The sequence below is a fragment of the Pipistrellus kuhlii genome, unplaced genomic scaffold, assembly GCF_014108245.1.
Source record: "Pipistrellus kuhlii isolate mPipKuh1 unplaced genomic scaffold, mPipKuh1.p scaffold_m20_p_13, whole genome shotgun sequence".
NCBI classification, from domain to species: Eukaryota; Metazoa; Chordata; class Mammalia; order Chiroptera; family Vespertilionidae; genus Pipistrellus; species Pipistrellus kuhlii.
This window is the reverse complement of record NW_023425438.1, coordinates 38,661,899-38,676,737: the sequence shown is the minus strand read 5'-3', so window position 1 is coordinate 38,676,737 and position 14,839 is coordinate 38,661,899. Positions and strand designations below refer to the sequence as shown.

General features: G+C 57.9%; 1 protein-coding gene across 5 annotated transcripts in view; it reads right to left on the bottom strand.

Annotated features, from left to right (window-relative positions):
• Positions 1–14,839, bottom strand: part of TET3 (tet methylcytosine dioxygenase 3) — a 91,124-nt gene that overhangs the window by 38,315 nt on the left and 37,970 nt on the right. For 4 of the 5 annotated variants that reach the window (XM_045580923.1, XM_045580925.1, XM_036435740.2 and 1 more), the window contains one exon: positions 312–2,457. In XM_045580923.1, coding sequence (XP_045436879.1) covers positions 312–2,457 — 2,146 coding nt within the window. The remainder of the gene's footprint in view (positions 1–311; positions 2,458–14,839) is intronic. The other variant, XM_045580924.1, reaches the window with a different exon arrangement.

The following is a 14,839-nucleotide window of genomic DNA, read 5'->3' as shown; positions in this document are numbered from 1 at the left end:
AACACCCCCAGGCACCAAGCTCAGGCTCCGGAATAAGCACCACCTCCCGTGGTGCCTTGACCTCAGTCTGCGAGACAAACCATCTGTGCCTACCTCTACGGACACAAACATGCCCCGAACCACAAAGCATCAGCATTAGCCTCCTCCGACGTCTCTTCCCCTGGCCTGTGAGCTCACTTCCGTGTCCCCGGGCCCCAGCGGGGGTGGCTGGCCCACAGGAAGTGTTTGCCCGTGAAAGACAGAGCCCCCGGAGCCCACCACGCCCGCCCGGGCCACAGCCCCCTGCCCTCCCGACGCCCGGGAGCAATTACCGACACAGTCGCAGGTGGGGAACTCGGCCTGGGCTCTCTTGGCGGGCGTGTCCAGCAGACTTTTGGTCGGCGTGTCCAGGTACTTCAGCGGCGACTCCAGGAAGCCGCTGAGGGTGGGGGTGAGTGGGTCCTCGGCCTTGGTGGGCGTGGCCTCCTGGCCCCCCTCCTCCGAGTGGAAGCAGGTGGTGGACAGCACGGTCACCGCGCCCGAAGACTCGATCTTGATTTGCTTGGGGGAGCGGGTGGCCAAGGGGCTCTCGGGGGCCGGGAGGCAGGCGGGCTGGTTCTCGGGGTCCTGAATGGGCACGTTCGGGGGGCCGGGAAGCCCAAAGCTATCCCCAAATTCGGCTTCGAACTGCCGGATGAGCTCTTCCAGCTTGTCGTCGGCGGGGGGCAGGGGGCCGGCAGAGCCTGGCTGCAGGGTTGCCATGGGGCTGGGGGACCTCATTTCCTGAGAAGGGGGCAGCAGGCTGTCCCCGGAGGGACTAGGTGCAAATAGCGCAAGAGAAGGTTCTGGGGGCAGGGGCACAGCGGAGCCCTGGGGGGCGGGGGCGGGCGCCTGGGCATCCTCGGGGGCCGCGGGGGGCCGCAGCCCCTCCAGGACGATCTGCCGCAGGGGCGGGAAGAGCGGCTGTGCCTCCCGCGGCCGGGACCGCTTGATCTGAACGGGCTTCCGGGCGCCGGGCTTCCCCCCCGGGGCGGCCTTCTCGGTCCCCGGGGGGCCGCCCGCGGGCGCCGGCGGCTTCTTCTTCTTCTCCTTGGGCGGCCTGTCCGGAGGCCGGGGGGCCAGCGAGCCGGACGGCGCCCACCAGCTGGGGGCGGGGGGCTCCGGGGCGGCGGGGCAGGCGGCGCCCTGGGCCTGGTCCAGGAAGAGGCTGCGCTTGTGGTGCAGGTGCTGCTGCAGGGCGGCCTGGGCCTTCTGGTGGGCGCTGGGCTCCGGGGGCGGCGCGGGGGCCTCCCTGTGGAGGGCGGGGGCCGGGGCCGGCGAGGAGGAGGAGGAGGAGGAGGAGGAGGAGGAGGAGGAGGAGGAGGGAGCCTCCACCTTGACTTTGGGCTTGATGGGCAGGGCCTCGGGCCGCTTGAATACTGACTGGATGTAATCGCTGGCACTGCCCAGCAGCTGCTCCAGCTCGGCCATGGGGTCGGGGCTGGGGCGCGGCATGGGCCAGGGGCTCCGGGGGGTCGCTGGTGGGGTGTCGGTGCCCCAGGCTTCGGGGAACTCTGTCCTGGGAGCTGCGGGAGGGAAGGCGGGGCTCTCGGGAGCGAAGGGCGGGGGCTCCTCTGGGGGGACCGCGGGCCAGGAGGGGGCCCGGAGGTAGGCCGGGGGCGATCGGAAAGGGGCGGCGGCGGGAGGGGACAGGGCCTCCGGGAGCGGGCAGGGGGCCTGGGCAGCGGAGTGGGAAGGCTGGGGCAGGGCGGAGGAGAGCTGGGTGAGGGCCTCGATGGCGATGGCCGTCTGCAGGCTGATGTTCTTCTCCTTGGCGATGCTCAGGGCGTTCTGGGACAGAGGCAGGCCCTCGGGGGGAGGCATGTGGAGGACCTCAGCACCGAGGAGGGGCCGGGCGCCGGGGGCCGGGAGGCTGGCCTCGCCAGGGGGCAGCGTCCCCGGGAGCCGGGGCCGGTCCTCCCCGCCGCCCTCCACGACCACGGACTTGATCTTGCCCTCCAGCCACTCGAGGTAGTCGGGGCACTCTGGGCCGTCGCAGTTGCAGTTGGGCGGCTTCATGCCGTGCCGCGCGAGGGCCAGCGCCGTCTGCAGCGTGTCCAGGTCCTCGGGGCCGCTCTCGGGCCCGGCCCGGGGTCCCCGGCCGCCGTTCCCGGCCTCGCGGTTCATCTCACGGTTGAAGGTTTCGTAGAGCCGGGTGCTGAGGGCCCCGTAGGAGGACACGGCTTCGGCCACCGCCGAGAAGGCCACCAGGTCGTGCGCATCTTCCAGGCGCGCGGTGTGCGCGGGGCCCGGGGCGGCGCCCCAGGCGGGCTTCTGGTCTGCTCGCCAAGCACCCCCAGCCGCCAGCAGGCTGGGTTCTCTAGCACCATTGACCGGCGCCCCTGAGGCGCTTAGCTGCCCGGAGTCCCCATGGTACGCTGGCCCTGAGTCCATCGGACCTGGAGCAGGTCCATCAACGGGGCTGAGCTCGGAGCCTGTCTGGAGAGAGAGAGAGAGGGAGGGAGGGAGGGAGAAAAGGAAAAAGATGAGCCATCGGATCGGAACAGCTTACGCTGCTTCCCACCACTCAGATGCACACCTGAACCCTGCTTTTCTGGTAAACTCTCTGTCCCCGATACACCCCGAACCCCGGCTCCTCGCCCCGCGTCTCCTTCCCCAGCCAGCTGCACCCGCGGAAAGGGAAGGCGGAGCCTGGAGGGCTCCCGGCACGGAAGTCGGAATGCTGCTCAGGCGTTTTGGAGCCTCAGACCCATCACACTGACAAGGCTCTCCTGAAACGAAGCGTTTATTAAGGACACGCAGAACGGCCTGTATCTCCCAGTGCCCAACGGGACACCAGGACCATGTTGGTTTTATTATTATTACTTTTTTTTTTTTGTCAGAAGAGAAAGAAAGCTAAACGAGCACACCAGGTAACAATGTGCTGTGCGTGCAAAACATGCGTGACATATTTGACTAGATGAACACGCTAAGCCAGGACAGGGGGCCAGCCATAGCTTCTCAGGGGGGAAGGAACACACAGCTCTTTCCTTCAGCCATCACAGTGCTTCCTTAAGCCCAGGCCCAGGCCCAGGCCGGAGGGAAACACCGATGACCCGACCCGGCTTGTGTGTTGCCCCGTGCTGAGCCAGTCCTGTGGATGACGAGCCCATTACTGCCTGGAGGAAGACCCAGGCCCCACCCCAAGCCTAGGAAGCTGATGTCCCCCAAAGCACACAGCGGGGGGGAGGGGCAGGTCCAGGGGGCCCAGCCCAGCAAGGGAAAAGCTAATACACAGATGCAGAACTGAATTTGCAAGATGCATCCCTCCAGAGAAGAAAGCTCTTCTTTATAGTAGAATGCCAATTAAAAAATACACACACACACACACACACACACATATGTATACACATATATATACACACATATATATGTATGGAATGATGGATTTAGCAAGCCTCCAGTGGATGCTGCAACTAGCAGGTGAAAGCTTGATGAGGCACAGGATATATACATGGTCTCAAAACCCTGTCCTCCAAAGTTACTTCATTACAACAGTAACTTTAGGAAATGCTAAATTCCAGTTTCCTGGCCAGCGGAGCCCACAGAGCCACTCCTCACACTTGCTGGCGACCCGGGAGGAAACTGGCATCAGGGGAAGGTGCCAACCGGCGGGAAAAGGGCAAGTGTTCGATTTCAGCTTCCAGGCCAGGAGTGCGGACAGCCCCAGGTGAGAGTCCTGAGCAGGAAATCCGAGAGACGCCACCTCCGCCAAGTTATCATCACAAATTAGCGGCACGCAGCACGTGCCTTTTGATACGCTCTGCGGAGGACAGAACACCAGTCACGCAGAACTCCAGCCAAAGCCTATCGCCCAAATCACGAGGAAACATCAGATTAACTCCAACGGAGGGCTGGCCAGAGAGCACCTGGGCTGTTCTCTTCAGAAACTGCAAAGACAGACACCCCTCTCCCAGCTTCCGGGAGACTAAGGAGGCAGGGCAGCAATGCTCACGGGCGAGACCTCGGACGGGAGGAGGGGGGAAATAGCCACGAGGTACGTCATTGGGACGACTGCTGAAATCTGAATCTGGATACGAAGAACACATACTGTGTCCACCTCCGCCTTCTTGACTGGGACCATCACACCACGGTCTCTGTCCACAGGACACTCACACTGACGGATCTCCAGCTTAATCCCCAATGGTTCACGAAAGAACACAGTCACCTGCCATGTAATGACGGGGCTATGCTCTGAGAAATGTGTCAGTAGGTGATGCTGCCATTGTGCAAACGTTACAGCGTGCGCTTGCACAAACCTAGAGGGTGTACCCAGCGGTCGGCTAACTCATTAGTCAATAGAGCCAAATGTCAACAGTACAACGATCGACATTTCTTTTGAGAGCCAAATTTTTTACACCTAAACTTCTCCTAATGCCGTGGTATTTTGTGGAAGAGCCATACGCAAGGGGCCAAAGAGCTGCATGTGGCTCGAGAGCCTCAGTTTTGCCGACCACGGGTGTAGCCTACTACACAAGTAGGCTATATGGCGTGCCACATTCGCACATGGGGCCCATCGTTAACCGATACGCCACACCATGCATGACCGTATATCCACATGTAAAAATAAGACATGCACAGAGAAAACGACAGAGCCAGTGAGGCAAAATGTAAAAAAGGTGGGTCTGTGGGGGGTCCCCGGTACTCTTCCTTACCTTTTTTAAAGCTTTAAAGTTCTACCAAAACAAACAGTTGCGTGGTGACGGTGACTGTGGACAGGGGGGCGGGAGAGAGCTGGAGGAAGAGGGTGGGGCCGGTGTCGGCCCTTCCAGATTCCCAGCTCAGACCGGCCCACCCAGGGCGGGACCCCTCCACGGCTCCCGCCTCCACTGCCACGCCCCCTGGGCTCAGCAGCCACCGCTCCGGGGATGCGCCCGCCATCCGCCCTTTGTCTGACCCTCTCAGCTGACCTCCATGAACTCCAGCCCCTGGAACGGGAGGCAGCTCGTCCACAATGGAACTGAAAGCCCCCGCCCCGCCTCCCACAGCTCCCGCTCCGGCCCTCCTATTGCTGCCAGTGTCCCCGCACTCACCCAGGCCCCGGCCCGAGCATCATTCAGACTCTCCCAGCACACTGGGCACCAGACCCAAACAGCTCTGCACACGGCTGCCTCTACCCCTCCCCTCCCTCTCTGCTCCTGCTCTCCTAGTTTGGGCCTTGGTATGTATGCACATTTTAATTTTTTATTTTTTGTATGCACATTTTAAAATTTCCAACCAGACAGTGGCTTCTTTAAGCAGCTCTACATACCCTTCCCCCTTCCGCCACCACAAATAAGCGTGTGTCTACACACACACACACACACACACACACACACACACAGTCTTTTCTCCTGCAATCTATTGTTGGTCATATCTCGCCCTCCCTCCACACCCCCAGCCACCAATTTCACAACTCTTCCCTCCACAGCCCTCACACTTTAGAACTGCCGTTTGCACGCACCCGGTGCTTAGCGTGTGTGACCGGTCTTATTTTCCAAAGACGGCCACTGCAATCCCTCTGTCCCACAAGCATCTCTCCCTCCGAGGGCACCCAGGCGGGCTTGTGACAATGGCGGGAGTGGCACCACATGGCTTGTAACGCTGGACCACACAAGGCCAGGCAGCGGCAGCCTCGTCTCCTGGAGCTCTTACTCCCGGAGCCCAGCCCCCGGGGGGGCGAGGAAACCCAGGCCACAGGGAAAGGCCGGCTGGCGATCCCAGCCGGGGTCCCCGCCAGCAGCTGGCATCGCCTGTCCAACGCGCGAGCGAAGAAGCCCTTGGAGGACTCCCGTCCAGCCTGCGCGCTGCCACCAGCTCCGGCGCCTTCCCAGCTGACGCCTCAAACGTCGAGCAACACAGACCAGCTGCCCGCGCTGCCTCCTTTCTGATTCCGGATCGGCAGACCCTGAGAGCGCAGCGCAATGACTGCTGCTTTTTGCCACCAGAGAGTTTGGGGAGGCTTCTTACTGAACAACAGACGAGGCCGATTGTTTTAGGAACTTGAAGAAGTGCATAAGGTGAAAGGCAAAAAGCAGCCCTATCAACGAACACTCACCCCTAAAGCATATCAGTGCAGTGAAAACGGTCTCTACAAGGGTGATGGGGGGGGAGGGGCGGGGGGGGTTATTGGGGGGAGGAGTGTCAGGTGAGCGTGTGTGTCAGGAAAGAGTTCACCTCGAAGTAACCTTCACAACGAGGCTGAGAAGATGGGCAGGTGCTCTGGAGGGAGGGAGGGAGGAGGGATTCCAGGTGGGGGTCTGAGAGAGAGAGTTGCAAAGGCACAGAATCCTCAGGCCTGGCGGCCTGGGGAAGGGCAGGCTGCTGGGCATCTGGGGAGCACTCGTGTGGGGAGGGCAGGTGTGTGGCTCACAGCGTGAACACAATAGAGCGATTTACATTTCAGGAGGGGCACGCAAGTGTCCCCGCGGAGCAAGGACCGTGGAGTTGAAGGGTGGTGGCCTGAGGCCATTTGGGTGAGGAACACAGCTCTCCAGGCCAGTGATAACAGGGCCTGGATTACGGCCACAGCCGGGGTGAAGTGCAGTCTGCAGAGAGATGAGCAAATGTAGAGGGTGAGGCCAGGAACAGAATCACCGCCTGCTGACAAAGCCCCCTTGGACAGTGCTGCCCACCACGGGTCTGAGCCCGAGCCTGCATCCAGCTCCCTCACGTCGGGGATCCCTTCCTTGGAGCACGTGGCCAGCTACACCGGGAGCGCCTGAGGGACCAGGCTTCCCTCACACTCAGAAGCTCACGAGGGCTCCGTGTGTGCTTCTTCCTCCCGACCCTGGCTGGCCGGCCTCTGCACCGCGGCCCTGGAGAGGACGGCCACAGAGCTCTGGGCGGAGTTAGCGGCCCTCTGTCACTGTGCAGGCATCCAAGTCTGAAATGGCCAATGCATCCGGAATCTTTGCCACAAGGGACTCAGGAACCTGACAACTGACCTTGGAACAGCCCGCCCGCCACCCGCAGAGGCTGACCAAACCAGGGTGTCGGCCCTGCCCGCCCTGAGCCCTGCCCACGGGACCCCCGGAGGGCTCTGGCCTGGCCCAGGCTTGGTCTTGCCCCAGATGAGGCAAGAAACAGAATCAACCCCCTGCTGACAAAGCCCCCTTGACCAGTGTTGTCCACCACAGGGTCTGAGCCCGAGCCTGCAGCCAGCACCCCTCCTGTCAGGGATTCCTTCCTTAGAGTGCATGGCCAGCTGGAAACAGAAGGAGTCTGTAGCTGGAAGACGAGCAGAGTACATGCTCTCTTCAGACCCCGGAGCCCCGACCCTCAGCCTATTCGAGACGGGTGGACAGGTGCCCACAGCATCGCCAACCCCAGCCCCAGGTTTCCCGGGGGTCCAGGAACCTCTGTTGGAATCTGGCCCTGTACCCTGCCTGGTCAGGACTCTACAGCCAACTCCTTTCTTCCGCTCCTACATCCCCACGCTGGCCCCAGACGCCTGCAGGCACTCCCTGTGGCCTGCCCTCCCACCAGAGGGATGCCAAAGGCCCCCGGGGGCCCGTCGGGGCTGGAGAAGTGTGGAATGCCACTCCCTAGACACCTCTTTTGGGCCATAACGCGAGGAGAGAGGTACAGAAACACCCCCCGTTTTCCAATGCCGAGGGGCAGCGCATCAAAACCAGACCAGCACTCCTCTGTGAGAGAAAGGACGGCCACAGAGCTCTGGGCGGAGTTAGGCATATGTGAAGATAAAGACTACTATCTTGAGATCAAAGTCCACACCGTGCCTTCCTAGGGCCGCCAGGAAAGGGGAAGTGAGGGGGCAGAGTCCCCTAACTGGCCCCGGCACTTAGGCAGCGCTGTAGGGGGGACGACAGGTCCTAGAAGGTAAGCCCACCCAGGATGAACAAGTCTGCAGCCAACCTCCCAGCGGCCAGGAAGCAGCCGGTCTGGGCACATCCCTCCAGCAGAATCTCCCAGAGTGAATTCTCAGGGGACCAAGATGGGGGAGGGGAGGGTAGGCGCTGCTCCCCGCCCAGCTGCCCAATAACCCCCACCAGGGCTTTCCCAGCCGCCAGCACCACGGGCTCAGCTCTTCCACCCCGCCAGCCCCTGGCCAAGGAACTGGGCTCCCCCAGGCCTAGAGGGGAAGTGCCCACCTCCACACAAATCCCGTTCCTTCTTCCCGCCCCCAATGGACAGCCCCCTCTCTCACAGCACACGGCTTGTATTCACAGCACAGCCTGTCTAGATTGGATCCATGATGCGGTCCTCAGAGGGCCTGGGGTTTACTGATGAAAACACTGAGTGGGGAAAGAGACTTTTAGGGGAACCTCGGGGATGTGCATGCTGGCCTGTGTTGTGCAAGCGAGAGAGTGTGTGCGCGCGTGCGTATGCACACTGTCCAGCCGGTTCTGTGTCTGCACTCCCCACATCTAAGCCCTCTCTGCAGCCAGCCAACCGCGGGGGGTCGTGTCTAACTTCTCGAGACTGTCATGTGCGGGCAGAGTATTCTTCTGTGAGGGGAGGGGAGGGACTGGTTCCTGTGGTTACTATGTACATGTCCGTAAGACATTTTCCTACTACAAAATGGACAAACAGAGCAGAGCACACCCAACAGCGGGGGTGACGCTCAGGAAAAAGCTGGACCGAGGCCAGATTCCCCGAGGTTGTCATAGCAGGCAGAAGCTCAGGACTGTGACTGTTCATGCCCTCTGACCCCATAGTAATTAATATGGTTTCAGGGAAGACAGGAAAAGGGGGGGAGGTGGGGCTAGGAAAAGTCTCCACTGAATATCATGCTAATCACTGCACACTCACTTGTCTCCTCCACTCATCACAAACTCCGACAACAGACTTATCTCTACTGATGAGGACACAACACAGAGAGGTTCAGTAACTTTCCCAAGATCACACAGCAATCCAGAAGAGCACAGACAGCCATTTCTAACTAAGTGCTACTCTTTGCCTCACTTCAGGAAATGTAAACAAAAATTATGTAAGAAACAGGAGAAATAAAAAAGTCACATGCGTCCAAGATTTTCCCGGAAGCATTCATAGTAAAGAATTACAGGTAACCTAAGAACCCTACCATAGGGGAATCGTTTTTAAATATTTCATTATAGTTCATGAAAAGAGAATGGGAAATAAGTATCTGAAAAGAATACTCACCTCCTTAGTCACCAGAGAAATACAAAATAAAGCCACCGTGAGGTGCTATTTTCATTCCAGCGGATGGAACTTAAAAGAGTCAGAATGTTTAGTTCACATCTTGCCCCCCCGTGCTTACTAGCTCTGTGACTTTGGGCAAGTGGCTTACCCTCTCTGTGCCTGCCTCATTGCTTCATCCGTAAATTTGGGGTTAACAGTTAACCATCCTGCGCTTTATTTCCTCATCTGTAAACTGGGGATTAATAATAGGACCTAACCTCCCAGGTACTATCTCACACACACACACACACACACACACACACACACAGCTCAAACAAACTTGAAGATTAAACAGATCCCCAGGTGAAGAACACTAACAACACTTGCCAGCCACCCAGCGAGCACCATGAAAGGGCATTTCAGTTTAGCACCCAGTGCCGGTGGTGTTTTAGCAGAAACGTGTTCTAACACCACCGGCCAGGGGCACAGCAGAGCCACCCTGCTGGAAAGGCCTGTGCTGTTACCTTCTCCTGTGGAACACTCATGTGCCCCGCGGCCCCACAACTCCACTCCTGAGGAGACGGCACGGGCACCGGGAGACGTGTGCACACGCTCACGGCAGCAGGACCGACGACAACCGAACTGCGGAAATACTCAAGGGTCCACCAACCGCAGAAAGGACAGTGACGTATTTCACAGCAGTGCGAATGAATAAGACACAGGAATATGAAGGAACCTCAGAAATTACACTCAAGTTGCAAAAAAAACCCCACAAGCTTTGCCCAGGCCAGTGTGGCTAAGAGGTTGAGTGCCAACCTATGAATAAGGAGATCGTGGTTCGATTCCCAGTCAGGGCGATTGGCAGGGTATCAGGCTCAATTCCCAATTGGGGGCAGGTGCAGGAGGCAACCAATCGATGATTCTCTCTCATCACTGATGTTTTCTCTCTCTCTCTCACTCCCTCTATGAAATCAATAAAAAATATATTTTTTTAAAAAGCAAGTTCCAAAAGATTATAATCTGCCCATTCTAAAAAGCTCGAGCAAACAAAAATTAAATGTATCCTATCAATATAAAGCATGAAATTAAAACTTCTCAAACCTGCTTGAGATTTCCCTCATTTCTTAAAAGTAAGGGAATGATAAACACAAAAGTCAAGGTGGTGGCTGTCTCTGGAGGTGAGAAGGGGGAAATACCCTGTTTCAGTTAGGCTGGCAACATTCTAGCTCTTAACTTGGGTAGGGAACTCACATGGGTTTATTATTACTTTTCATCTGTTTGAGATGCAGGCGTACCTCAGGGATACTGCAGGTTTGGTTCCAAACCACCCCAATAAAGTGTGTCATAATCTTTTTGGTGGAGGATCTTATCTTCAATTTGTAAAAAAAAAAAAAAAAAAAAGGGGGGGGGGGGCCGGGAGAGGGGTTGGCCAGTGTGTTCAATGGTTAGAGTGCAGGCCTGTGCACTGGAGGGTGGGGGGGTTCTATTCCTTGCCTCGGGCATGTACCTGGGTTGCAGGTTCCATCCAGGGCCCTGGTCAAGGAGCATGCGGAAAGGAACCCAACTGATGTATCTTTCTCACACAGATGTTTCTCCCTCCCTCCTTCCCTCCCTTCCACTCTTTCTAAAAACCATTGGGGATAATATCCCCGGGTGAGGGTTCACAAAAAAAAAAACCACAAAATAAAAAGCAACATCTGTGAAGCTCAGGAAAGCAGAGCACCATAAAATGAGGCATGCCGGGTATATGTTTCAAATTACACATCAGAAAAATTACAATGTATGCCATTTCATCAGCAAATGCAGAACTGCTTGCGATGATATAGAATGAGGACGTTATTAAAAACAGGGAAATGTCTTCAATAAGAAAAGGAAACTCGAGACTATCCCTGCACTGAGGCTGAGGTGTTTTTTTTGTTTTGTTTTTAATAACAGGGGAAGTGTTTACACCATTTGAAGTGGAAAAAAAGAAACAGGATTCAAAATGCCCATCGAGGACTTCCACGCCATGAACCAGCTCACACACAGCGCAGCGGTCCGCAGTCCACAGCCCACAGAAGGGGCGGCGGCATTTCACTGTTCCCACCCCGCCCCAAACTCTGCCCGACCCGCCTGCCTCCCACAGGCCCTGGAGGGGGCTTCGGGGAGAGCAATGCCTGGGGGATCTTTCCTGCTTCTTTCCTGCTTGCTGTCTCTGCTGCTAGAGAGCTGTGTGTGTGACAACACACACACACACACACACACACACACACACACACACACACACACACCACACAGCACACAGCACACATGTGCGGAAAGAAGAAATACTCTGCAAGATGAGCGTGGGGGGGGGGGGGTCTGAGTCGGGGAACAGCCCCACCCCCATGAAAAGTGCTCTGGAACTTGCTGAGCTCCGAAGCCCTCCCACTGGGACCAGCGAACCCCGCCCCCAGCAGCCCGGCCTCCCCTCCCCAGGGCAGGAAGGGTGGGGGCGGGGGAGCCCGATGCGGCTGGAGGGAGGAGGGAGGAGGGAGGAGGGAGGAGGGAGGAGGGAGGAGGGAGGGGGGAGGGTGGAGGAGGGAGGAGGGAGGAGGGAGGAGGGAGGAGGGAGGAGGGAGGAGGGAGCCCGGTCTCAAGCAGCCCGGGCGCGGCGGGAGGAAATCGCACGGACCACATCTGAGGCCGGGACGCAAGGAGCGCAGCTGCCTGCACAGCCCCAGCGCTCTGAGGCAGGTCAGGACGGGAGGAGGCTCCTCGGCTGCAGAGCCCCCGCTCCCCACCCCCAGCCCCAGCCCCCCCCCCCCCCGTGCGCGCGCACCCATACACATGCACGCACGCACACACACATGCACGCCCATGCACGCACGCACACATATGCACGCTCATGCACGCACGCACACACGTGCACTCACACACGTGCGCACCGCTCCCCGCCCCCCTCCCGCGGAGCCGGGGCCATGGCCCAGGCCCCGCCGTGCACGTCCCGCGGCCAGAGGAGCCCCCGGGCTCCCTCCCGGCGAGGGCGGGGCTCCCGCCGCCCCTCCCCGCCGGCTCCGGGCCAGCTCTCCCCGCTCACCTCCTGCCCACAGCCCCGAGCCGCTGAGGACACGGAGAGGAAACGCTGCCAACACCCAGCCCGCTGACCTTGACGGGACGGGCCCGCGCCCCGGCCCCCGAGGTGCCCCGGGCCCCGCGCAACCCGTGGGCCGGCCAGGGGTGTCCGGGTGGGGGGGTGAGGGCGAGCCAGCCGCTCGGTGTGAGCGCTGGGCGGTGAACTCCGCATTCAGTAATAAGCATCTTTACTCTTAAATGTGACCTTTGGAGGCTTCCAGCACACATCCGTTATGGGGTGAACAAATGAGACAGAGATGAACTAACATAACACACTCCCAGGGCCATGGGCAAGCGGCCAAAGCTGAATCCAACCTGGGGGACGGGTGGGGGCCACGGCCTCCGAGCTGCCAGGGTGACCCTCCTCACCTTTTGGAGGATACGCTCCCTTACGCACAGGAGACTCGGTAACTACGGACTTCAGCCTGTCACCTGGACCCCTGCCCAGGGAGTTTGAAGACTGAAATGTCTCTCTTTCAAAGAAATGAGTCTTGAAGCCACCACCCAGAAATCTGGAGGGAAAAAATCAGTTTTTGGCAGAGCGGCCTTCACCCCTCCGCCATACACCCCATTTCACTCCTGGGCTGGGGATAGGAAAAGGGGGCAGGCCATTCAGAGAAGCCCGGTGCTGTCCACAAGGCAGGGCATCAGGGAGTGTGGGTACACTCTATTTATCCTAAAAAAATATCCTGGAAAAACCACACAATGCACCTCAGCGTAAAGCCTCATCATGATATCCACAGCCTCTGCCGCTCTGTGAGCCCAGAAAACGGAGAGATGCTGGTCATGTGGGTTCTCGTACATGTTCGCCTCAAAGGTTTGTCTGCGGTGCTGGGGCACAAAGGGACGGACACCCGGGCCCTCCTCATCCATTCTCTTCTCCCCGAGGGTCAGGGGGGATGAGCAAGGCCCTGGGAGCCACCTCCCTCCCCCCTCCTGCCTCCCTCACCTCCCTTCACAGGACCCTGGGCCTCCCACACGTGCCCTCAGCGGAGCTCTCCCCCTCCCCCCTCGCCCTCAAAGCTCTCCTGGAAACCCCACTTCCACCGGGCCCCACCGCTCAGCCTGCACCAATAGCCCCGAAGCTTTCTTGCCCCTGGACCGCTTGCTTACTCCAGCTCTCCAGCTACCAGACACTTTTCCAACTGTGTGCCACCAAGCCCAACACACTGAAAGCCTAACTTAGCATCTGACCCTTTCCCAGCAACACTCCTCTGTACATCCCTTCTTTAAAAGTCCTGCGAAGAGTCCTTCTCCCGGGCGTGCATCCTGAGCATGCCCTTCCACCACCTCTGACAGCTTCATCGTTACGTTTCCACATGCCGGCAGGACCTAGCTCTGCCAGCTGCTCCCCTTGGGCGCAGTTCAGACCTGCCTTCTCTCCATGTTCTCCTCACTGATTTCTCCCGGGGACCATCGCAGGAGGAGGCGTGTGGACTGGCCACCCCCTCTCTGCTTCTACCCCAGCACAGCACCGCCGGACACATATTCAATCCACTGAGCCTCGAACTCCCAGGCCCTGGTGCCTGCAAATTCACCACTTCAATCTTCCCTTTGGGTTCAAGCAGTAAAAATAAACAAAAAAATAGGCAAGCAAATACACAGGTAGATAATGCATCAAGGACATCTTAGTGAAGGCTGGAAACTCAGAATGAGGGCCACAGTCTCATAAATGACACAACTCAGTAGAACATTAAACAGTCATTAAAACACATAAATTATAGACACAAAGGGAAAGTGTTGGATAAAATGGGAAGTAAAAATAGCAGACCACCACAATACACAGGTTTTCCATATGACCACTATGAAAAACCATGCATGCAAACGACAAAAGAGGGAAAGTACTTAAAAAAAAAAAAAAAAGTAGGAATAGCTGTGGAAGCCCCACAGAATTACAGAATTCCACCTACTGATGCTCTCTGCACATTACAGCAAGCACACCTTCCCTATGTGCTACCTATCGTTATGATCGGGTTCATTTATTCCTCCGGCATTAGGGACTGAGCACTTACTGCCGAGTGTCACTCCCAGGACAGGGGGCACCAAGGGGCGAGCAGTCCCTGCCTCATGGACAGAGACGGTTCGGAGGTTGAGATCTGCCTTGGGGCCCATTCCACCTCGGGCTCCTTTAAGGTAGACACCGCCCCTAACTGCGCGCGGGAGCCTACGCTGATGTTCTGTCCTCTGTGGCTTTGCGTGGGTGGTGATCTCTGAGCGAATATGGGAAACCCATTACAGCCAGGGAAAACCCTGCTGGGTGGCCCCCGATGATAAAGGTCATAAGAACAGAATGATAAGGTTAAAAAAAAAAATAGTTTCAATAGAATACGCTGGGAGAGTTGGGAGAACAGGAAGCAAAGCAGAAGATGGAGTGAAAAACAAGCAACTCTGACTTCCCCGAGGTGACCACAGTTTACCTCTGGTGCCCTCTCTTCGCTGTGCAACACGGACTTAATTTACAAAACCGGGGTCCCCGCGTAACTCAGGGATCGGGTTTGGTATAATTTATTTTACTTATTACGGAAATTAGATCTCACCAAGTTGTCTTACTCAGGGTTTTGTTTTGTTTTAAATATATTTAATCGATTTTTTTTTGCAGAGAGGAAGGGAGAGGGATAGAGAGCTAGAAACATCGATGGGAGAG